General features: G+C 40.7%; 1 protein-coding gene across 2 annotated transcripts; it reads right to left on the bottom strand.

The window, feature by feature from the left end:
- Positions 1 to 12,771: 12,771 nt before the first annotated feature.
- Positions 12,772 to 23,985, bottom strand: TIMM10 (translocase of inner mitochondrial membrane 10). 2 transcript variants are annotated; one of them, XM_015820553.1, is made up of 3 exons: positions 23,908 to 23,985; positions 22,955 to 23,055; positions 12,772 to 13,150 (listed from the first exon to the last, which is right to left on the bottom strand). In XM_015820553.1, the coding sequence occupies exons 2-3, from the start codon at positions 23,023 to 23,025 to the stop codon at positions 12,949 to 12,951; spliced, it is 273 nt and encodes a 90-aa protein (XP_015676039.1). In that variant the 5' UTR covers positions 23,026 to 23,055; positions 23,908 to 23,985; the 3' UTR covers positions 12,772 to 12,948. The 2 variants fall into 2 exon arrangements, with proteins under 2 accessions (XP_015676039.1, XP_015676041.1); XM_015820555.1 differs by lacking the exon at positions 23,908 to 23,985 and adding an exon at positions 22,722 to 22,779 and having other exon boundaries at positions 22,955 to 23,030.
- Positions 23,986 to 24,585: the final 600 nt, after the last annotated feature.

Here is a 24,585-nt window from a genome sequence, read left to right on the forward strand (position 1 = left end):
TAAAAGCTGGAAGGGAAGCACAGTTCAAGAAAAGTTTGAGGCCCGAGACCCCCTTGGCTCCCTCTGAATGTCAAACCATACAAGAGATTTTTGCTCCCACAGTATGTACTCCAGCCTAAGCGGGTTTAGCAAATCCTGTAAGTTGCTTCCCACCCCTTTCCTGTGACCCTGTTTTATTATCCTTAGGGACATCCCAAAATCTGCGGGGGGGGCGGGGGAGGCAGTTCTTCACATCCTCCAATGCGTTATAATCGCCACGCCAGAATCCTTCGTTTCAACTCGTCCCCTCCCTTCCCCACTCGGGAGATTTGCAACCTCCCCCCCCCCAAAAAAAAACCCTCATCCCCCCCTTCCTTTCCCCGCTTTTTTGTCTTCCCGCCTTAGGGCAGGCCGAGAGACGGCCTCGTTTCCCAACTCGAGCCAAATCCAAAACGCCGGGAGGGGGGCGCGTCAAGATATGGCTGGCAGGGCTCGCTCTCCGCCGCCTAAGTGGCAGCCCGAGCTGGAGGGAGCCGCGGCCGCTGCCACGTGGAAGCCAGAGCCCTGCCTAGTAAGGGAGTGAAGCCATACAAAGAGGGCTTTTCGGGCAACCCCCGATCGCCTGCACCCCTCGGCCCCCGCTGCCCCTATTTAAGCCTTCCTTCCTTCCTTCCAGCCCCGCTTTGCCAAACTGTCCCCCAAGTTAACCAACTCACTTTCGGCTCCAGCTGAAAGTGGCGGGCTGAAACGAAGGTGCGCCTTTTTCCCCCTTCAAGGCGTTGTTGCCAACGGGCTGCCCCCGGGCGCGGGCGAGCGGCCGGCCGGAACCTCCCCTGCGAGCGGCGGCGAAGGAGGCGGCTCAACCGATTCCGGAGCCCGCTGGCGGCGCCGCCTCGGCGCTCCGCCTCGCCTGCCAGCTGCAGGGTCCGCTCAACCTGGAGAAAGAGAAGCGCGTGTTCCGCGCGGTGGGTCCCGGGTAGGAAGTGTTTCTTGCTGGTGTGAAAACGGGAGGGGGGGGGAGGGCGAGAGGTCTCGAGAGGCTCGTCCGCCTGTGACTTTATAAGGTCATCGGTGTGGGTTTGGGGACCCCTCCGAAAAAGGACGTGGAACTTGGGGCGAGATCGCGCGAGGAGGAGGGGGGGCTGAAAAAGTACACGCGCAATATGCAGAGAGGTGGTCTTCTCTTAAAAGGTTGCCCGGGCATTTCGGCTCCGCTGGACTCCAGTTTCGATCGCTTTCGTCCCGGCCTGGCTCAGTAACCAATAGGGAAACTTCGTTTGGGGGTGGGGGAGGTGAGGGAGAGCCCTCAGTTCACAGGTGGATCCTTTGCAGCAACACCGTCTAAAGCTGTCGCGGGCTCCCTCACCATAAACGACGGAACCAAAGAAAAGGAGAGAAACGGGCTTAGTTTCTCTACCCCGTTATAAGCAAATACAAGCACAAGGGGCGTAACGATATAAACGTTGCTGTTATAACACAAGTGCAGAAATATACGTCCCATGGTGCCGTGATGCTTACAGAGCCATGCAAAACATGTTTGGGGGGGTAGTCTAAGAAACAGAGAAAACAGAAGAAAACACGAAGAATTGTGATATTGCCTTAAAGCCCATCTTCTATCAATTGATTCAGCTGAGCTAATCCATGCGGTGACAATAGGTTTCCAAGTGTCGTGCTGGGCTGCTTGGGCTTGCTCCAGGATTAAAAATAAAATAAAATATAAAATAAAAACATTGTGTTTCTCCTTCATGCCTTCAGCACTACTACAATGGAGTGCAGAATGAGCTGACGTTAATTCAAAGAATATTTTTCAAGCTATTTACCATATGGTAGTGTGGATCTCTGCAAGCAGGTGTGCAAGTTGTGCACTGTACCATAACGGGGGGGGGGGCACTAGAATGAGTTTTAAAAATCAGTTCTCCATTCTGAACACCAATTGTGTGCTCAGTAACATCAGATTTCACTTCTTCCAAAAGGAGTGCTATCTGAAGCTATCAGTGCAGCTAACTCTTCAGGTATGCATATTGCTGCGGTTCCAGGTAGTTCATCCTAATAAACACAAGCTGCACAGAATCATATACAAAGCAAATAAAACAACACTTCCCATTGGTTTTCTGAGTTAAAGCTTATTCCAAACTTCCTGTCTAATCATAATCATTGGCCTGTTGTCTCAAGTTAAAAGAGTAGCAAATGCAGGTAACCTTCCTCGCTTAACAAACACACTTGGGACTGACAACTCCTTCATCAAGGGAAGGAATTACTAAATGAAACATTATGTGACTACACCGGATTTACAGCATCAGTTCAATTGTGGCCGTTAAGCAAATCACCTGTGATTGTTAAGTGAGACATCAGATGACTGTGACTTGTGACTTATTGCTGATTTCTCCATTGACTGCTTGTCAGAAGCTGGCAGCAAATGGCAGTCGTGCTTGTGGGACACTGTGACAGTCATAAGTTCAAGGACCAGTCATAACTTTTTCAGCACCATCTTAACTTCAAACAATCATTAAATAGGGCAGTTGTTAACCAAAGACTACCTATAAAATTCTTAAGGGGAGGGGGCAGCAAAACAATATTTTGCCAAAAGTGTCTTACAAATCAGTGGCAGTCCATAATTTTTTAAAAATGAAATGGCTTGCAAGCTAAGACACTAGCTCACAGTATAATCCCCCTTAGGTAGATTTTTCTTGTTTTTCTAGCTTCCCTTCTTCTAGAGTCTAGTTAAAAATTACTTTCCGAGAAAAGAGGATAAGAATGACATATGTCCTGTGACAAAGAATTCTAAGAATATTGTTTGATGTTCTAAGCCGTATATATCCACAGCTCCTACTGTGAGCTCTTGCTGTGAAATTACTGTCCTCTCATCAAGCGTCTTTGCTTAGATTTTCCCCATCCCTATGTCTCTTTGGTTTGTGTTCTTCCATCACTTGTTTTGACATACCAATTCTTGTATCATTTCAAGGACCTTGTAGTTTTGATCCAATGGACGGAAAGACTTTGAAAAAGATAAAAGAGACACTGAGAAAGACAAAGAGACACTGGAATTCTGATATTTTTTTTTAAAAAAAAAAACAACTTTAAATTTCCTATTCACATTCTTATGCCCTCGGGTGCATCACAAAACACACTCTCTAAACTGGTTATCTCTTGAACTTGCCAGACTAGCTAAGGCAGGTGAGCCCACGTCTATCATGTAGCAAGAACAGGTAAAGGAACAGAAGTCAGGATAGAAGGGGTGGGATAAATAACTACAGTATGTCAAAGAAGAACATCCAATGTTAGCAGTTATTCATATGAGGGAAACTACTTGTTGCAACTATGTTAAATTGTTGTAGGGCAGTTTTAGTAGCACTGTAAAGTTAGGAAAATCATATACGCCAATGCAAGTTAACAGCATGGTACAGCCTAAATGATATGTTATTTGGAAACTAAAAGCATTTATGATTGTATGTGTGCCTGCACAGATGGAGGAAGCGTTTAGTGACCATAAGACAAGTATAGATATTATGGCTCTTCAATTGAAGAGACTGCTAAAATATGATGTGTTGTAAGGCAGAAGGATAATTCACCAACTGCTTAGCAATATCCCTCAACTACAAATATTATTTCAAAGCTTTATATTTCTATGCCTATTTAGGGCATGCAATGAGCTCAGTTGGAAACTGAACCAAGAAGCCTGCTCAGTGTTGTTTGTTCAGTTCAACAAAACTTCATTTTTTTGAAAGTCTTCTACTCGAGCCATTCTGTGCAACTGATGAAGTGAGCTCACGAAAGCTCGTGCCTTTTAATAAAATTGATTAGTTGGAAAAGGTGCTACCGGACTCCTCCTGATTTCTTGAGGAGACAGAATACAGGTGAGACTATGAACACTTGATAGGCTACATGTAACCTGTCTCCTATGTTACCTGGATGTGCATAACTGACCTCTCTCTTCCTCCCTTTCCATCCCTTCCCCCTGCTTACCTCACAGCAATTTTGAATACTTTATGCATCTGCTGAAGTGAGCTGCAGCTCAAAAAAGCTTAATGCCTTTAAATAAAATTGGTTAGTCATAAAAGTAGACTAACTAGACTGCCACTAGGCTAAAATATTGGTGAAGGCTTTCATGGACAGTGTTTCTTGGACAATACTGCCCAACTGCTTATAGATTCTGACTTTTTGCTGCAAGATGGACTGTGTCAAGTAATCTTCAATCCTGAAAGGATATTTGTATCCCACATGAAGCTGCTCTCACCAAGATAGTAAATATGTCTGCCCAGTGCTCCATTTTGGTGAACTATTGAACATAGTTGGGTCCTATAGAAGATCTTTTCCAAATAAAATGGATATGTGATTATTTATTTATACAAAAGTTTTCAACTATTTATTATTTGTTTAAATGCAGTTTTCTAACCGTTATAGCAGATGGGCAGCATATTAAGATCTTTTGGAAGACTGGTGCTTAGTATTAGAAATACAATCCTAGAGTAACATGTAGAATCAGTATCCCAGTGATGCAGAAGTATAATTTTGAAATGCAAAATCCCCAGATTTGTATTCATGTGCCTATGTACTAATAGCCAGAGCAGCAGCAGAAGACAGAACTAGACATAAATGCATCGTGTCCCTCTTTCCCCAAAAGTAATTGCTTCTCACTAACCCGTTTGCTTAATGCTGTTATAGTGAAAACCTCTGAGAGCTGTTTAGATAATTAGGTCCAGCTGTTTGGCTCATTCTGTGACATGTTATCTCCACCATGGTATCCTCAAAGTGTTGTCCAGCAGACTGGTTCCAGGTGGTAATACTTAGCATTTGGTTAGCATTTTACTTGGTGGATATAGAAGTGAAATTCTTGCCCATCTGCTCTGATAAATTGTTCTGTACTTTGAGAAGGTTTATTGTATCTAATCAGAATTTAACACTGTAATTGAAGACTTTCCAGATTGATATCAAAAGCATTTCCTAGTCATATATGGCAGGGGTCCCCAACCCCCAGTCCGTGGATCAGTACCGGGCCACGGCATGACAGCAACAGGGCCGCACAAACAAGCAAAGCCCCATCCGCGAGATACAGGCAACACACAAAACCACGTACCCTCTGGGCCGTGGAAAAACATCTCTGCATGGAACCGGTCCCTGGTGCCCAAAAAGGTTGAGGACCTCTGATATATGGGATCATTGGTTTCAATCAGCACGGCCTGAAAAAGAAGATAAATGCTTGAGTCAATCTGTTCCACTACATGCAGTCTTAATCATTTGGCTTACAAAAGCTAGCAGAAGAATTTGGCTGGCTGGTTTGAAAAGATGGGGGGGTTATCTAAGCAGGGGTGGGGGGAGGAGATGTTATGAAAAGTGATAGTACAGTCTCTTCAGAGAAGGACTTCCCTGAACTCAGGTATAAAAGGCAATCAACCAGTTGCTTTCCGGACAAAATGCTGAGATAATGACAGGCAATCAGCTTCAAACATCTCGGAGAAATTATCTATGGAGGTAAGGTAAGGATTCTAGGCTGAAGTAGTCTTGCTAGTCCTGACTGGGAAGGGAAGTAAGGTAACTGCCATCTTGCTAGTACACTTGTGTCTCACCAGTTTTTATTGATTCTAGATCTTTTTTTGCACCAGCTACAAATGGTAAAAGTTGGTGGCTATGCGATGGTGTGAATGCTGATTCCAAAAATTGGAGATGTTCTATATAAACACGCGCCTATTAGGTAGTCTAATCTCTATATGAAGCTGCTAGGTGAGATCACTAGAGTGGTACAGTATTTCTCCATGTCACCAGAATCAAGTGCAGCTGTTGGATCACTGTTGAAGGCTATAAGAATTTGATGGGGAAAACGACACACTAGGTGGTAGAGCTGTGAACTAATCACAGTACAGGAATTCATATATTTTAGAGTACAGCCATGTACTACATCTGGGGTTACTTTTGAAAACATTCAAATTGAAGCTAATTCAAAATATAGCAGTGGCTTGGTACCAGAATCATGGCTGGTTTTAAAGGAATTGCTTGGTTTCTTCCATTATGCTTCCAGTCAGAGTTAATGCTAATACTATTCTGACATCTAAATCTTTTGGGACTCTTGTGTTTGAGGGAATGCCTTTCCCCACGTCTTCACTTGCCTGAGTATTAAGATTTGCCAAGGAACTGCTTCCTCTATTAGGGATACAATACTGTATAGTGTGGAAATGTATTCATTTGATTAAAACATATATAGCCAGCCATCTTATACCTTATACCTCCCAGAAGTGCAGAATATGGCCACCCGAAAAGCTAATAGCTCAGAAGACAGATTGCTTTTGTTTTTCGTGTGGATTTTCACTCAAGTTCAAGGTTTTTATTTGTGCTCTGTTTTTTAAGTAGATGGTTATTTGTTTCATTGCTTATTTGTTTTAGTGGCTGCTTTTATTGCCTTATGATTACCCGAGATAAGGAGATGCTGGCATATATATTCCATTAGTGTTCAAATACATTATAAAAACATTTTTGATTAGAGATAATGCTGGTACATCCAGAAAGCTTCACGATGTAGGATATAGCTAGCAAGTGCAGTATATGTATTACTCAGGTGTTTCTGAACAGCTGGGTTTGCACCACAAATTTAGTTATCATTAGCTTAACTATAATTTAGTCCATCTACACACATTTCTGCAATTATGAACACACAAACAACATTAGAAGCTGGGTTCAGACAACATGCCAAGTTGAAATGTGTTTGGCTAGTTTGTGCTTCAGTTATTAGTTAACAAATGGCTTGTCTTATCTAAGCATTTATTTGCTTTGTCTATCACTTAAATTTATAACTTGGGAACTTGTGGCTGCTGAACTACAGTAACTATCATCTTTGACCATTGATCAAGCTACTTGGAGCAGATGAAAATTAACACTGAACCAATGGGAATGACTTTGGATAAGGCCCTCTCTCTCTCAACCCATCCTACCTTCACAGGTTTGGGAAAAATAGAAGTTAGCACTTTGCCTATTGCCTTTTTTGAATGAAAGGCAAAATATAAATCTAATAAATAAACATTTTCCCATCTCTCCTTTAAAAGTGTTATTTTAAGTTGTCAATCCAGTCCTGCAATTGTAACAGTGATCTTCTGTTTTAATGTTGTTTTTGTGCAATTTGATTTGTCTAATTGTTAGATCCGGGATTCCTAACTTTTTGCCATCATAGTTTGCCATCACTTTTTGCCTTTAGTGTAATCTTAATGTACAAACCTCCCCTAAAAATCCAAACACCCAAATGAATACACATGAACAATAAAAATAATACAATTAAACTTTATTTTCAATAAAGACATTAAAAAAAATCTTCACACCTCCTCTGGCCTCTATCTGCACCTTCCTCCCGAAGGCAGGCACACCTCACAATTTGGGAAATCCTGAGTTAGATTATTGTATTTGCCCCCTTCCCTTATCCATGTTGCTTCGAGATTTATGAATAGCATACAACGAAGCACAATTTTCGGGGAACAGTCCTTCCAACATGCCTAGTTTACCAATTATCTAAGTTACTACACCTTGAAAACATTTTTAAACCTGGCACATATCCACCTTACAGGCAGCTGCATCTCATTTACATTTCTCCTTTTTATTCACAACAATGTATGTGAGATTGTGTCAGAAGCAACATGTACATAGTCTTTAGCACAGTGCAAAAAATATAACCCATTGCAGGTAATTTCAGTGCATCAGGTATTTAAGATCCTGCCTGAAATTCTCTCCACCTAATCTTGTTCTTGAAATTCCTAAATGGGCAGCATGAAATAGTTCATAGGAGAAAATACTGTGCTAGATAAGGAAGATCTGGTTGCTGAGCATAAGCAAGTAATTATGAAGTAATTCTCTCTCACTGAATTGAATAGAGGGGTAGCAACTCGGCTATCTGATTATTTAAAAGACAGGGTTGGAGATTTAGAAGTGGTTAATGAGTAAAGTAATGTGAACCAGGATCTGCATGCCCCTGAATACAGAAAAAGCATTTTGATGGTTAAGGTCAAGGGATGGACAAAGAATGGCGATGCCACAATAGGTGAAAAAAACCAAGAGATGTGGCTCTAAGCTTAATTGATCTGTAAATGAAGAGAACGACGAGGGGAGGACATGATACAGTGTTCCAATATCTCAGGGGCTGCCACAAAGTAGAGGGAGTCAAGCTATTTTCCAAAGCGCCTGAAGGCAGGACAAGAAGCAACGGATGGAAACTAATCAAGGAGAGAAGCAACCTAGAACTAAGGAGAAACTTCCTGACAGTGAGAACAATTAACCAGTGGAACAACCTCTGCCTCCAGAAGCGGTGAATGCTCCAACACTGGAAGTTTTTAAGAAGAGACTGGACAGCCATTTATCTGAAATCATATAGGGTTTCCTGCCTGAGCAGGGGTTGGACTAGATGACCTCCAAGGTCCCTTCCAACTTTGTTGTTGTTGTTGTTGTTGTTGTTGTTGTTATTATTATTATTATTATTATTATTATTATTATTATTATTACATAGACTGCTTGAGCCATAAGTTCAGCTTTACCCTTGGCAGAAGAAACATGGATTTGCTTTCCATTTAGAAACCATGGCAGAAGATACTAGTTTCTATTAATTTCCCTAATAAGGAAAATGCAGGTTTGTACTGCTAACATGACAATGGCAAGCATAAAGCTAATGCTGACAAGGTTTGGGGATCAACACTAGTGCAGATTTAAACTGAACGGGACATGCTGAGCCACCCTGTCCCTATGTGAGGCTTATACCCTTAGGATTAATAGGCCACCATAAGAAATGGACCTGGAGGGGGAAAAATGTAAATAAGGAAACCATCAAATAGGAGGCAAAGCCAAATTGGGAAAATACAAAGCAATTACATATATGAGAGACTGGGGGGGAAAAGTCTCCTGATGACACCCCAGCCTGCTGAAGAAAAACATTAGATTCTTGTGCATATTCCCCAAAAGGAATATCTATAATTTGAAAGACATCTTGCCTCTACTGCAGGAATGGACATTTCCCCTCTTGTATCTAACAACAGCACACATATGCCCTGGCATCATCATTTTTTCTGCTGTGTCCTCTTGATGTCACCTTCACCTTGTTCCCAGCCCACAAGATGACAATCTTAAGCTTTCCTGTGCTATACGAAAGTGCTGCTTTCCCCTTAAGTCAACAGTGTTCAGTGACAACTATGATATATAGTTTGCTTTTGTTACCCATTAGTTTGGAAGGAAGTCAGGTGACTGCTGGGCCTTGAAAACAGAGACAGTAGAGCAAGGATAGGAATTGGCAACGAGGATGGCAAATTTCATGCCAGAGTCTTCTGCTAGTTCATGGATTGAAAGCATTTCGGGCCAGCAGTGGGTAAAAATCTTGAGACGCAGATGAGAATTTAGTTTGTTCTACAACATAGGATCAGTTTGTACATAGCCAATATGAAGCCAGGACCTGCATGATCTGGGCAAAATATACAATATGCATTTTACTCTATATTTTATATTTGTAAAGTAGCTATAAAGTAAGTTTATGGAAGATACATAGATATATAGAACAGTACTGGGTCTATTGGCAAACATCTGCATGAACATCTGTTTTTGACTCCTAATAGTTTTAACAATTGGAGTACAACTTACAAATGCAGCTGAGTCCAAAATTTGCGTTGCTAAGCAAGACAAGTGAATTTTGCCCATTTTATGACCTTGCCATAGTTAAGTGAATCACTGCTGTTGTTAAGTTAGTAACACGATTGTTAAGTGAACCTGGCTTCCCCACTGCTTGTAAGGAGGTCGTCAAAGGGGGTCACATGACTCCGGGACATTGCAACCCTCATAAACACATTCCAGCTGCCAAGCTTCTGAATTTTGATCACATGACCAAGTGGAACGCTGCAAGTCATAAATGTGAACTACGGTCATAAGTCACTTTTTTCAGTGCTGTTGTAACTTCAAAACAGTCACTAAACAAATAATTGCAAGTTGAGGACTACCTGTAGTACTTACTTTCCTCTCAGAGAAATTAAATTAAAGAATAGAAGTGAACTGTTGTGAATCAAATTCCGGGTCTTATTTGAAACGTGTTATCGGTCCCATTTCTCTTTCCTTCTCCCACTTCTGCCCAATCACAAAATCCTGTGAATGTCTTGCAATTTTGCTGTTGCTGCTGTGTATTAAACTCTGGTTGCTCTCCCCAGCCCCCGCAGGGTGCATGCAGGGATCCATGAAAGCAACTGCAGCATCGCCTCCTACCCTGGGTAGAAATAAAACCACAAGCAAGGGTTGCCAAATAACTTCCAGCATGTGGTTTTAAATAACGTCTAATTGCTTTAAGCAGCTCTAATTGAATAAATCACCCTCTGGCTAAGTACTGCTATTTAATTAGAAAAGGTAGAGCGCGTCTAAAAGAAATCTAAGGGGCCCAATTATGAACCAGACTCATTAAAAAATTAGCCATACCTTAAAATTTATTTGTTTGTTTGATAAAGTAGTGCTCACAAGACTTTGTTGACCACCGACCCCTGCTGGTCATAAGATGTAGCAGTGTGCTTAGTTAGATATCTAAGGTTTGGGGCTCAGAGATCTACTTGGTGTTTTCTTAAAAAAATATAAAAATAGCTGTGAGCGCTGACACAGAATGGCAATAGTGAGGCTAAAGGAGAAATAATAATTCGCCTGTGAAATCAAGTGCCAAATAGAGGGGTAGCGAATACTGAAATCATGGCTTTCTGCTTCCGTAGAACCTCCATTTCGTAGAGTGCAAGAAAAAAAGCAAATGGTTCTTCTGCTTCCACCAGCCAACTCATTTCTTCTACTGCCTAATCAATGCTAATCAGCTCAACTCACTCCTTAAAAAGTACCAATCACCAAGTTTTGTTTCACACTTGTGTGTGTGTGTGTGTACATGTGCAGATGAGATGTAAACCTCCACTTTACTGCCATCTTTTTTTCCTTGCGCTTCCCCGTGGTCTCCTTAACCCAGACCTCTTCCACTGATTTTTTCTATTTAACTGCATTTTCTTTTTTTCTTCATGGTTTTATTTTTCTCCCTCCCTCACACAAACGCACCATCCTGGACCAACCCACGCTTTTCCACCTTCCTCCCATGGCCTCCATCTGTTTTTCCCTCCCCCTTCACATTTTTCTCCTACAAGCCACAACAGGCATAATTTAGCCTCCGCAACCCACAAATATGCTGTGAAATCCAAATGAAAGTGGGTGTGTGCGTTAGGGACCCAGAAAGGAGCACCAAGCAGACAAAGAATAATGCTGTTTTGAGAGACCATTTTTAAAAATATCAGTCAATCTGTGGTGGGGGGGGAGAAGAGATTGCATAGTGAGCCCCATGGCAGGCTTCTGAAAGCACCTGGATGTTCATAAATGTCACACTAGAGACTGCAGCACCCACAACAATGCAGAAACACAGAGGCATTCTTCAACAGCCAATGAATTACAAGTGCATTTGAGGCAGAAAGCTCTTTGGAAAGCAATAACGTGCCACATCTTATTTCCAGCAAAATTAAGACAACATGAAGAGAAATAGGATCTCTGCTTCAAATTACAGAGAAATTGTTTGTATACTCTAATAAAAAGCTACCAGGAGATAATGAAAAATTGCTGGTTCAGTAAGAACATCAAAGAACAGCAGCTATATTTTAGCCAAGAAGCCAGCAGCTAATAATTTGAGTAATCTTTCTTTGAAGAAGTGGTTGAATCAGAAATCACTTATCAAATAGTGTACAATTCTCAGTACAGTACTTGGCCTCTGCCTGTGTCCAGTAAGAATTCCACATACTGGGGTTCCTATTTTCTGAAATCTGCAAACCAGCCAAGCACTCCTGGGACCTTCAAAGTTGCAGACTTTAGCTCCCCCTTCTGATTGTCTGTTGCAACTGCAGCCAGTTTACCAAAGAGCCCAATCACGGGAAATACTTCGCTCATACCAATTGCTTAAACATTTAACTATTATGTTATCAGGCATTATCATATAGGCCAGCATGTTCCTTTTCCTTTGTGGAAAAGTCTGCTTCTGAAACATCTCATATCTGAAATTTGGAGCAAGGGAAGATTCCACCCCTCCCCATTCCTGACATTGGCTGGTAAATTGGATGGTTTCCCTCCCATTTAGCTTGGCTGACTACCTAGATTAGCTAAGAGATAGTTGTTGTGTCACGTGATGCACCACTCCCATTCCCTATGGAAGTGAATTAAATGGTTCCACATGCTGCAGGAGAGGGAATGCATTAGGAATGCCCTTAATACCCCTCAAGCTCTTATGATTCTAAACCAGCATTTTCTTGAAGGTGTGGACTTCAACTTCCAGAATTCCAGCAATGGTCATATTGGCTGGTGAATTCTGGGAGTTGAACTCCACTTCTCTCAAAGTTGCCAAGGCAGGGAAACACTTTTCTAAACAGAAACGCCTGCAGTTCTTTGTCGTCAAAAAGCAAAAGGGGGACACCTGGGGAGATGCACACGGCATGTCTACAAATCTGTTGGGTGTACAGTACTGTAAACAGATCTCAGGGGAAAAAAAACATAGCAACTGCTCTAAGGAAGTAAAAGCAGGTGCTACTCAAGTACCCTGCCTAGTCTTGACTTTGAAATACTGAACATACCTAAGAAAGAACGGTGTTTTCACTAAATGAAAACTGAAGTATGAAAAATTATAAACTGCTTCTTTTTTTTCCTGTTAGTGTACCAAGGGAATGGAAACAAGCCGGGAAAGTCTGTGGAGCGAGATAATGTGTTAAAATAGCCCACTAGGCAAACATAAAGGATCAGCTTCCAATATTCAACGAGAAAGGATAAGCTAACAAAAGGGTTCCAGAGATGAGCTTGTTTTCCTTCACAAGGCATAATCATTTATTAGGCCTAAAAAAGGCAGGCAGAGCTTCACCCCCATTAGCAGCTGGTGGAGGAAACACAGTATGGATGTTTTACTGGCAAAAGCAAGAATTAACACCAGTCCAGACCCAAGGTGTGGAGATAGGTTGGAGAATCAGAAGCCGGACTTCAGGCAGGTCCAGTCCCTTGCTGCATCCGTTTCATCAGTTCTTCATCCTGCATTGAGAGTTCTGTCAGTTTCTTGCCCATGCGCTCATGAATGTCCAAATACTTGGAGACACAGCGATCCAGGCACACGGATTCCCCTTTCGACAGTTCAGCTTCCTTGTAGTGAGGAGGAACACATTTACGATGGCAGGCATTGGTCATTCTGTGATAGTGCAAGAAGAAAAGAACTTGAGGAAACAGTCATTTTTCGGACTTCTACTACATCTGCCTTTTGTTCTGACAACATAAAACATTTAAAGACCATCATGCCCACAACTCTAAAGGTATCTAAAATGTTTGATGCAACTTTGATTTCTTTAAGATCAAAATTACAGAATGAGCCCTTCTTAATCTACAAATAGTCTCAGTGTTTCTCAACCTTGACAATTTTAAGGCATGTGGACTTCAACTCCCAGAATTCCACAGCCAGCATTGCTGGCTGTGGAATTCTGGGAGTTGAAGTCCACATGCCTTAAAATTGTCAAGGTTGAGAAACACTGGTCTAAACTATACTTTTGTACAGAAACTATCAATTCATTACTGAATTTTGTAAAGTGGACACTGCAGACTCAAAGCACTCTAAGTAACTTAGTTTACCACATCTTAATATTCTAATCCAGATGACACTATGATGGAGTGAGTAGCAGCACTTCATTCAAAAATCCATATTTTGCCTCAGTAGCTGAAATATGGTAGGTTTCTTATTTTATTAATAATTCTTCAAACACTTCTCTGCCATCACTACCATCTTCTTTTAGCTGCCATTCACAATCCAGTCAGTCAGACACTTCCAGTTGCAGGTTGTAAAACAGACCATGAATTACTGCTATTCAAATGGGTTAAACAGAAAACCAAAGAAAAAATGTATATCGGCAAAATATGATCTAGACTGGGCTATATAGTTAAAACACAAGGTCAGTGCACGGTACAGTTTTAGTATACTTAAATTATGCAAAACTAAATCTATGGAAACCAAAGCAAAAACAAATAAGCAAACCGACCCCACCCACCCCCAAATTTTACCAAGGAGAAGATTCAAGTGTCTTTCAGAACAAGATGTCATGATAGCTGAGGAAAGATCAAGGGAAGGAAATAAGGATGCATGATGACTGGACACAGACATTCAATATCAAAGAAGGCATAAAAAGTTAAGATTGTGAATAGAGGAGAGTATCAAGAAATAGAAAAGCAGCCAGGAAAAAAAAATCAGAAATCAAGGGAAATTTTTCAGCTAGGGTAAAATATTCAACAAAACTTATAGAAAATATCCGAATGGGAAAATGAGATTCAAGGAAGATGAAAAGACTACACTGGGATCGTTTACAAAAGAGATTGTAAATTGACAAAGACATTTGAAGGGAGAGAGAATATATTTAGGAACTAGCTCAACAAGAACGTGACCCGCTAGAACAGCTTCAAACAGGAATACATCAAATGCAGATGAAATGCCCACTGAATCCTTTAAAGCTGCAGGAAAAGAGGTAGTTAATGCTAACATCTCTGCATGAAGCTTAGGCAGTTGCAAACAAAGTGTATCTACCTATACAGTGCTAAAAACAGGGACACGTAAAAGTATGCAGAAATTACCAAATTCCCACAAGCTAATAAATATTTACTTAACTTCTTACAAAAAACGGCCATATAGGTAATCCTCGCTTTACGACCACAATTGAGCCCCCAAATTTCCATTGCTAAGCAAGACAGTTGTGAAATGAGTTTTGCCCCATTTTACAACCTTTCTTGTCATAATTGTTAAGTGAATCAGTGCACATGTTGAGTTAATAACATACTTGTTAAATGAATCTGGCTTCCCCATTGACTTTGTTTGTCGGGGGGGGGTCACAAAAGATGATCACATGACCCCGGGACATTGCAACTGTCATAAATACATGCCAGTTGCCAAGCAACCGAATTTTCATTACATGAACAGGGGATGCCGCAACAGTTGTAAGTGTGAAAAACAGCTATAAGTCACTTTTTTCGGTGCTGTTATAACTTCCAAAAGTCATTAAATGAATGGTTGTAAGTTGAGGTTTATCTGTACATGGAAAGACAAATGCCAAATAAAAAAGGATGTTTTTTAAAAAATAGAGATGTGCAAAACTTTTCATTTTTAAGTGTTTCAAACATGAAATTTCATGAAATGTCCTGCTTCAAGGGCAAAATTACTGTTTTGGATTGGAAATATTTTCCCAAATGCTTCAGGGAATCCATTATGCTCAAGACAGGGAGTATTGTGAAGTTTTAAGAATGAAAAAAATCCAAATGAAGTATTTTGCACATGCCTACAAAGAGATACAGGTAGCTAGTGTTAAGAAAAATAATGGAGAGTATGAGAATACAAGAGGAATATGTCAGAACATGGAATGTATTAATGATTCATATTAATGAATCAGAATACGATTAATCAGTTAGTAATCTTTACAACGAATGAGAAGCTATTATAAGAAAGTTTAAAATAGAAATGAGACAAGGAAGCGTATTGTCCTCATATTTGTTTACCTTGTTCAGCAAATATGTCATATAAAAAGCAGAACTGAAACAATTAACAGTTGAAATTAAAACTGTGACTAAACAGCAACAATTTTAATGTGTGGTCAAACTGTGCATTACTTTGGATTCTAAAACAAATACATTAAAAAACTTAAATGAGGTCCCAAGGAAAAACATTTTTTTGCTTCCAGATCCAAAATAATGAACAGCCCTAACATGCAGCCATATCAATTTATTAGCTGCAAGTAAGTAAAACATAGATAGTTGAAAAACATAAAACAAAAACTCTGGATGAATATTAAGGGGGCCTACTTATCAACATCACAAAATGGCAAAGGCACAAAAAGGGGAAATTAGAAACCAAATAGCCTTTTTCCTTTTCCTTGCTATTTTTTCTTTTTTTTCTTTAATACGTACAAACAATAATAAATAACAATACAATGGAGTCCATTGTATTAAGCACTATACTACAGTGTGTCCCTGAAAATAAGACCCGGTCTTATATACTTTTTTTTGCCTCCAAGAGGCACCAGGTCTTATTTTGGGGGGGGGTGTGTCTTACCCACTTACCTTAGGACAGGGGTAGGCAACCTTGGCTCTTTTATGACTCGTGGACTTCAACTCCCAGAATTCCTGAGCCAGCCTGGCTCAGGAATTCTGGGAGTTGAAGTCCACAAATCATAAAAGAGCCAAGGTTGCCTACCCCTGCACTAATGGCTTGCCCTGCCAGTGTTAGTGGGAGTTGGTGGCTCCTTGATTAGGCTACTGTTTACCATTAGCTTGTTGGTAGTTCCTTGATTGCAGCATTATTTCTTGATTGTTGGTTCAACACTGGCTGGCTCAGGAATTCTGGGAGTTGAAGTCCACGAGTCATAAAAGAGCCAAGGTTGCCTACCCCTGCCTTAGGACCATCGCAACCAGGCCTCCCACACCCCGACACCTGCCTCACACGCGTCGCCCCCGGCCTCCATTCTGCAGCCGAGAAACAAACTCTGGATTGACACTCAGGGCGCCCCCTGGCCTCCGTTTGGCCGTCAGAGGCCTTGCCCCACCTCGCGCAACCAGATGCAATGGAATGAGTGGGGTCTTAAGTAGGGCTTATTTTCGGGGTAGGGTTTATTTTCAGGGAAACACGGTAAGTTTCAGACAGAAGCCTTTATCATATAGTTTGATGTATCTTGCTGCATCATAAATACATGCCAGCTGCCAAGCGCTCAAATTTTGATCGTGACCCTGTGGATGCTGCAATGGTCATAAGTGTGAAAAACGGTCATCAAGTTATTTTTTCAGTGCCGTTGTAACTTTGAACGGTCACTAAATGAACGGTTGTAAGTCAAAAGCTACTTGTACTCAATTAATACAATGTACCAGTTATGTTTACAATAATGCAATAAAACAAATTATAGAAGATTTTTTTAAAAAAATAATGTAACATCAACTTATATTTAGGGAACGTACAGCTTTCTTCAAAAAAAAAAAAAGTAATGCAATCGTCAATTTCATTTTGTGGGGCTTCAGAACAGATATGGAGGGATACTGCATTCAAGAAACAAAACCTAAGACTATTCCTAGAAAGAAATGGCAAACTTAGAAACTATTGTGGAGGATTTCAATAACAAATGTCAGCATAGTTAAAGCAATATTTCCAGTGATAAGGTACAGTAAAAAAAAAAACGACATCAAGAGAAAGAAGATAGATACCTTCAGATTATAGCTTTGAAATGATTCCTAAAAACACCATGGCATGCAAGAGTCATTGGTCAATTAGTCCTGGATCAAATAATGATTGGCACTTGCCCTGGATGATAAGCAAAACATATGGATGGTCCAATCCAAACAGCCTTTCAAAAGGCTGTGAGGAATGGCCTCTTCGCTCAGAGGCTTGGCCAGACTGTAGTTATTGAAGCTCTAGTCTGCATTTATGGTGTTGGTATCTTCTGAGATTTTTAATGGGGGTCCCCAACTTGGGTTTTCATATGACTGTTGATATTTTTTATTTCTTGTTGCCCAGAGTATCAATGCATAGATAGGCAACCTTATAAAGTTAATATAGCAGTCCTCCGCTTACGACTACAATTGAGCCCCGAATTTCTGTTGCTAAGCGAGACAATTGTTAATTGAGTTTTGTCTCATTTTACGATCTTTCTTGCCACAGTTGTTAAGTGAACCACTGCAGTTGTTAAGTTAGTAACACGGTTAAGTAAATCCGGATTCTCCACTCACTGTCAGAAAGTCGCAAAGGATCATCACATGACCCCTGGACACTGCAACCGTCATAAATATGAGTCAGTTGCCAAGCATCTCAATTTTGATCATGTGACCACGGGGATGCTGCAGTGGTGGTAAGTGTGAAAAACAGCCATAGCAATAGCACTTAGACTTATAAGTGCTTTACGGCCCTCTCTAAGTGGTTTACAGAGTCCGTATGTTGCCCCCAACAATATGGATCCTCATTTTACCGACCTCGGAAGGATGGAAGGCTGAGTCAACCTTGAGCCGGTTAGAATTGAATTGCCAAACTGCTGACAGCCGGCAGTCAGCAGAAGTAAGTAGCCTGCAGTACTGCATTCTAACAACTCTGCCACCAAAATGGTCATAAGTCATTTTTTTCAGTGCCATTGTAACTTTGAATGGCCACTAAGTTAACTGTTGTAAGTTGAGGACTCCCTGTAAACAAAAATAAAGAATTGAATAAGCAGATACTTACATACTTTGGGGATACGATGCAAGTAGTGGATAATAAATATGTTTATGGAAAAAGTTGTAGGTGGATGGGATTGAGGGGATCTAACATAGTTTTCAGTGTTACCACCAGATTTAGACTTCCCAGACATTCCTTTACGATATAACTGTTACTACTAGTGTGTGCCAGTGCCAGTTCCTTTTATTTGTATGTTTGTTTTTCAAGTTTTTTATGTTTTTTTGTTTTTTATGTTTCCACAGATTCATGAACGTCTGCTTAGTTTGTAGATATAAACATATACATATGTTTATACATTTCTCAGGAAACGGGAAGCCTGTGTCAGCATATAAAAAGCCTATTCCTATGAAAGGTCATTGGAAACCAGGAAATTAAGGAATATGCAAAGACAAGCAAAAGAGGAAAATCTCAGGTATCTTGCATTTTTATATTTATTAACCAATAACAGTAACTAGAGATACGTTGTAATGGAATAGGTGGATGACTGTGGGGAATGAGGAGAAAAGATGCTACCTAGGAAACAATAAGAGAAGAGAGGCAGGAGCCCCATGCGGCTTAAAGTCAGAGAAAGAAACTTAGAAAAGATCTGCCCTAAAACATCAAGCAATTAAAAGCAATGGTGGGAAGTTTGTACTGTTAGACTTGCAAGATTGTTCATTCATTCATCTAGTCCTGTTTCCTATCTGATTAACCTGGGAAGACTGACATCAATCTTGCAAGACTGAAAGTACTGTACAAAATTCCTGCCCCCACTTTTAACTGCTTGAACCAAAATTGGCAAAGATTGGTGGCTATTCCCCGAATTTCGGCCAGTGTTCTCTTTTTCGATATAAGGAGAAATTGTCCGATTGCCCTCTGCAGTTGGGGTAGGTGCTTCTTGAGAATAGACTGCAAGAACTGAGGTTTTTGCAGTTGAATTGAGTGGCTCACAGCCGTAATACAAGACTACACAAGCTTACTTTCTTAAAAGATTTTGGATGTAGCCAATCTTGAAAGATTTTTGTGTGTGTGTGTGAAAGTACCTTTGAATAAATTGGAGACAGAGGTAGGACTGATGGACAGAAGTTGGAAAAAAAAGTCATAGAACTTTGTTCTTGCATATGATAACCTCAGCAGATAACTCCTCATTAGTATAGTGGTAAGTATTCCTGCCTTTCATGCGGGAGACCAGGGTTCGATTCCCCAACAGGGAGCTTTCAATGCTTATAGGTTTTTGTGATCTATCCAAACCTCGAAGAGGATTTTACTGCCCTCCAGGAATTGCCTCCAAGTAAGGAGGGCCCAACGAACCACATAGGCTTCCTTCTCCCAGATAGCCCATCATCACTCAGTCTTGGAGAGCTTGTGGGAGGTGTAAGCACATGTCTGTAATTCTCCCTTTGCGTTCTTCTGAAGCAGCGCCCCTCCTATGGCCATATCACTGGCGTCCGCTTGTATTACAAAGGACTCATCTGGGTCAGGGTGTTTTAGGACTGGTTCGGCGGTGAAAAGACATTTGAGCTTCTTGAATGCAGCTTGGCACTCCAGTGACCAATTTAGGGATTGGCTGGGCCTGGGTTTAGCTTCTCCTTTCATTTTCGGTAAGTTCATGATCGGTAGGGCTATCTGAGCAAATGTGGGGATGAACTGACAATATAAGTTAGCAAAGCCGAGGAAAGTTTGTCATCTCGTTTGTGGATGCTCCCACTCTAGGATCGCTCAGACCTTCCCAGGATCCATTTCTATGCCGTTCTTCGAGATTCGGTAGCCTAGGTAGTCCAAGCTGGTCTTAGGGAAATCACATTTGGACAGTTTCGCAACTGGACATGTATGCCCAAAGATGAAAAGATTTAGCAAAATCTAAGAGGGAAGAACGGTTGGTGAAGATGATTGGAACTTGCTGAGATGGCCAAATTGTCTTCTTTGATTAGAGAAAAGCCACTATCCATATTAATTTCTGGCTTATGGACGTATTGCAAAAAACAGAAAAAAATGAACTTATGATTTATGGTTTTGATGATTAGACAGGATAGACGATAGAAAGAAGGCAGACATGTTGTGATTTTAGAGAAATAAGGACATTTATAATTGTATTTATAACTGGCGTAAAGAAGTTTGGAAGCTACTTCTTTGTATCTTTTTCTTTACTTTCTCTTTTTAAAAACTTTTTCCTTTCGTGCATTTCTACCTTTCTCTTTTGATTTTTCTTTTTCTGTCTTACTTGATATATTAGTTTTTATCTTCTTTTTAAAACTTTGAAAGCTGTAAGTCACTATTAAAGGACAGGTTGAGATGGTGAGACTTTGCTCATTCATTCACTAGGAATCAAACTTATGCTGCCATTTTAGTATTTCAAATTCATCATGTCTTTATCTCTCATCATGTCTTTATCTCTCAGCCTATCCAAGGCTGATAGCCCTAAACTTCCCATCACTTATGTAGATTATTTTAATGCAAAATGTTAAAATTTTGCTTTAAACACATAGTTTTAAAAACAGCCTAAGTTTTTCTCAGGAAAAGAACAAGTAAAAATACAAAATATCCAGCATAAACATACTTTTAAAAAAACTGCAATTCTATGTATGTATCATCAAGTATGTAAATTTACCCAGTTTAGAGGAGGTGGAGTTAACCAATAGTCAACTCTCCTTTTTAGATTCCAGCTGTAAAATGAAACCACTCCTACACTAGCTTATCCATTAGTTTGTTTAGTTTTGCATCTCCAATGGGTACAAATGAAACTACAGTGCAGCTAGGTCTTTCACTAACCCAGGGGTAGACAACCTTGGCTCTTTTATGACTCGTGGACTTCAACTCCCAGAATTCCTGAGCCCCTACCCCTCCACTAACCCCTGCATGTTGGCTATGACCATAGAAAGGACCGTTGTACTTATTCTTTTTGCTTTTCATCATAAAACACATGCAACGGTTAGGGACTCAAAACCGTTCCCAACAAACATTTATGTGTTGTGTGTAATTCTCTTATCCATATTATTGCTAAGCACATTGTTTAACATTTAATGAAAATATTGTTTAGTAATGTTTTCTTTAGTAGTAGTATTACTACTAAACTGATCTGTTAATCTGTCCAGAAAAACATTTTGGATTAAAACAGACCAGACCATCTTTTTAGGCAGGTGCCATTTTGGCATATCTATGATATTTATCCCCACCTAAACCCTTTATGGACTCCAGGAAGTTGATAGATACTAATATTAAATAAAACAGTGATAATAAATACACAGCTATATTAATACAAAAAATATTTTAGTTACCATGTATCCCAAATTCAATAACCCTTTACAACTGATCCATTCATTACTCAACTATCTTCACTAATTACAGGTTCAATTTTAAGTTCTTTCTATAATTTTACCTCTAACAACCATTTGAGCATTAATTGTTAGTTGTGAAGTCGTGTCCGACCCATCGCGACCCCATGGACAATGTTTCTCCAGGCCTTCCTGTCCTCTACCATCTTCTGGAGTCCATTTAAGCTCATGCCTACTGCTTCAGTGACTCCATCCAGCCACCTCATTCTCTGTCGTCCCCTTCTTCTATTGCCCTCAATCTTTCCCAGCATTAGGCCCTTCTCCAGTGAGTCCTTCCTTCTCATTAGGTGGCCAAAGTACTTGAGTTTCATCTTCGGGATCTGGCCTTCTAAAGAGCAGTCGGGGTTGATCTCTTCTAGGACTGACTGGTTTGAACGCCTTGCAGTCCAAGGGACTCACAGGAGTCTTCTCCAGCACCATAGTTCAAAGGCCTCAACCACACTCTTTATTATAAGTATCTAATCAATAGTTCCCAAATAGCGGACCATAGATTCCTGGAAAACTGCAGAGTCATTGCAAGGGGCCTACAATATACATGAAACATAAAAACCCCACTTATACAGTTTTTTTGTTGGGAGAGGTACTGACAAAAAAAGAAATCTGCCTGGACTGAAGTGGAACGGAGTAAAACACTAGGCTGGTCTAGGAGGAGACTAAAAGAAATAACAGCTGCTGGTTTGTCTGATCTCTTCTTTTTTCCTTGGCAATGTTAATATTCCTCTTTCTTCCAGCATGCAAGTCTTCCTGCTATTGCCACACTCAAGGCATTGTGGCTGGAAACTGCCCATAAATGCTCTTGCCTCATACTAGCAGTATTACTGTACCTAGACTTCCCCTCTGCTTTGTTTGCCTCCCAGAGCTATTCAGTTATCTCACCAGGCTTCTTAGGTATTTCATCTGCTCCAATTTATTTATTTACACTTCATATTTCTAAACCGCCCACCTCTCTCAGGGCAGTGTAGAATATAATACAACTGATAAATAAAACAGAAAATATTAAAACTAAAAATTAAATTATGGTTAAAAATGATAAAATTATAGAATAATGACTATTAAAAATCAAAAGATCAAAAAGTTCCATATTATATTTTTCCTTCTCTCATAAACTCTCTGGTATTATGCTATACTTTGTCATTTGACTTATGCCAGGGCTGCAGAGGTAGAAGAGCCCACACCTTCTCAGTCATCAGCATCTCCACAACTAAAAGCTCCTAAGTCTGTCAACTCACCTGAGTGACAAGCATGGAGGTCTCAGTGAGTCCCAGCATTTCATGCACTGGCCATTGCCTAGCAGAAAACAGCTTCCATCATCAAAGTTCAAAAACACTTGGAGTTTCCTTATAAGGACCTAAATAATGTTTGATATTTTGGCATCAACTTGGATAATAACTCTGTTAGGTTTTTCATGGAATTAAAAAGTTAAAGTAGCTTTTAAAAATCTTGTACTTATAAATGTTAATACCTGTTGTACATATCAGCCATCATCTCCACTTCCAGCTCAGCTGCCAACTGCTGAGCCCGCAGAGGATCCATCACACCTTCAAGTAAATGGCTTTTTTATAGCTGGAGAACACAAATATTAGAAGCTAGTAATTCTATCAACATAACAATATGTAAAGGCACATTCACTAACTCAGTAAAATTGTACACGTTCAGTATTTTAGAAACCTCTTTTGATAACCTAATTCTATTTGTAATCTGACTAATAAAATGTGTGAGTGCATAAATCACTTCAAACCCCATTTCCCCCCTCTAACCAATCAGTGTCATGGCAAGAAAAAGCCATTATATCAACTCTTGAAGTAGAAAGAGATGGGGAATTAAAAAGCCTCAAAGAGGAAGGGAGAAGAATAAGGTGGCACTCACCTGATAGAATTTAAATTCAATTTGTACGTATTTTAACCTGGTATTTTATATTTTAAATGTATGCCATGTAGTATGCTTTATTTTAATTGTGATGGTTCTGACACCAGTAAGCACCTGATAGAAAGGACTTCCTTTCTTAATCTTCTACTTTTGTACATTTTTGTTATATCGGGAAAAATTAAATGAAATGAAATAAAAAAAAAAAAGACCAGAAGTAGAAAGACGGAAGCCCGATCTCAAAGCTTTTTCCCTCAGAGTGAGCGCGTTTTGCGGCTATTGCTGGCGATGATGGAGGGAATACAAAAAGGAGAGATTGGGAAGGGAGCTTAGGTTATGGCCGCAGGCGCCTCTTTTTACTAGCTTCTCTAATGAAAGTGAGCAAACCTATTGGTGTTTCCCGCCCTCTCTTCCCCTTTTTCAGTTTCTGTGCCTGCAGCCCCGTCTGCACCAAAAAGACCCCGCTCCATCCATCTTTTGCAGGCTAGCCTGGCCATAAACTTCTATAAACGCCTCCACAGCCTTCCCGCTTTCATCGCTATCAAAACTCACCTTCGGTCCAGGTACCAACCGGAAGCACGAGGAAGCAGCACTTCCGCCAGTGTGCCTTTGGTTTCACTCCCTTCTTGGATACCATAGAAACTTCCCGGACGGAACCACGCCTTCTCTAAGAGGCCAGCCAGAGAAGTTCTCGAATTACCTCTGTCCAATACTGTAAGTCTCTTGACGTCACGTGCCGGCTCAGAGCTACTGCGCAGCTGCAGTGTGATAGAAGCGGTCATTTCTATTTCAAACCATAGAGAGGAGGAATCCGCGAGGAGAAGTCTTGAGATACGGTGGCTAGAGCGCGGGATCGCGGCTGTCTGAATTGACAGCCGGCATGGCCGCTAGCTGGGGAATTCTGGGAGTTGTAGTCCAAGAGGTCAAAGAAGGCTGTCCTGATGTTCCTCAGCATCGTAGGAAAGAGAGCAAGCCAGGAGCGATCGGATGCTTTTTACTGAGAGAAGGGAAAGATAAATTAGTGCTGCTGTTTCATCAGTGAACCTTTGCACGAGACTTGGAGCGGTTTGTTGACCTTGTGGTCGCATTTCCAGCAGGCGCTGATTATACACTGTACCTAAGGCTTTTTCAGCATCGCTTTTCTGAGTTTGAGCGATGGACGCAACTCTAAACTAATCAAGCTGTCCGGGTTCACACAGCGAGTAGAGTAAAATGTAGTTTCCAGTCACA

The sequence above is a fragment of the Protobothrops mucrosquamatus genome, unplaced genomic scaffold (assembly GCF_001527695.2).
Source record: "Protobothrops mucrosquamatus isolate PMUCROS unplaced genomic scaffold, P.Mucros_1.0 scaffold1143, whole genome shotgun sequence".
NCBI classification, from domain to species: Eukaryota; Metazoa; Chordata; class Lepidosauria; order Squamata; family Viperidae; genus Protobothrops; species Protobothrops mucrosquamatus.

What these genes read in the sequence shown, in the direction of transcription:
- TIMM10 (XM_015820553.1), bottom strand. Translation starts at nt 23,025, where the DNA reads ATGGATCCTCTGCGGGCTCAGCAGTTGGCAGCTGAGCTGGAAGTGGAG. An exon ending in ATGGCTGATATGTACAACAG is followed by an intron (nt 13,151 to 22,954) that starts GTATTAACATTT and finishes GCACTATCACAG; the next exon opens with AATGACCAATGCCTGCCATC.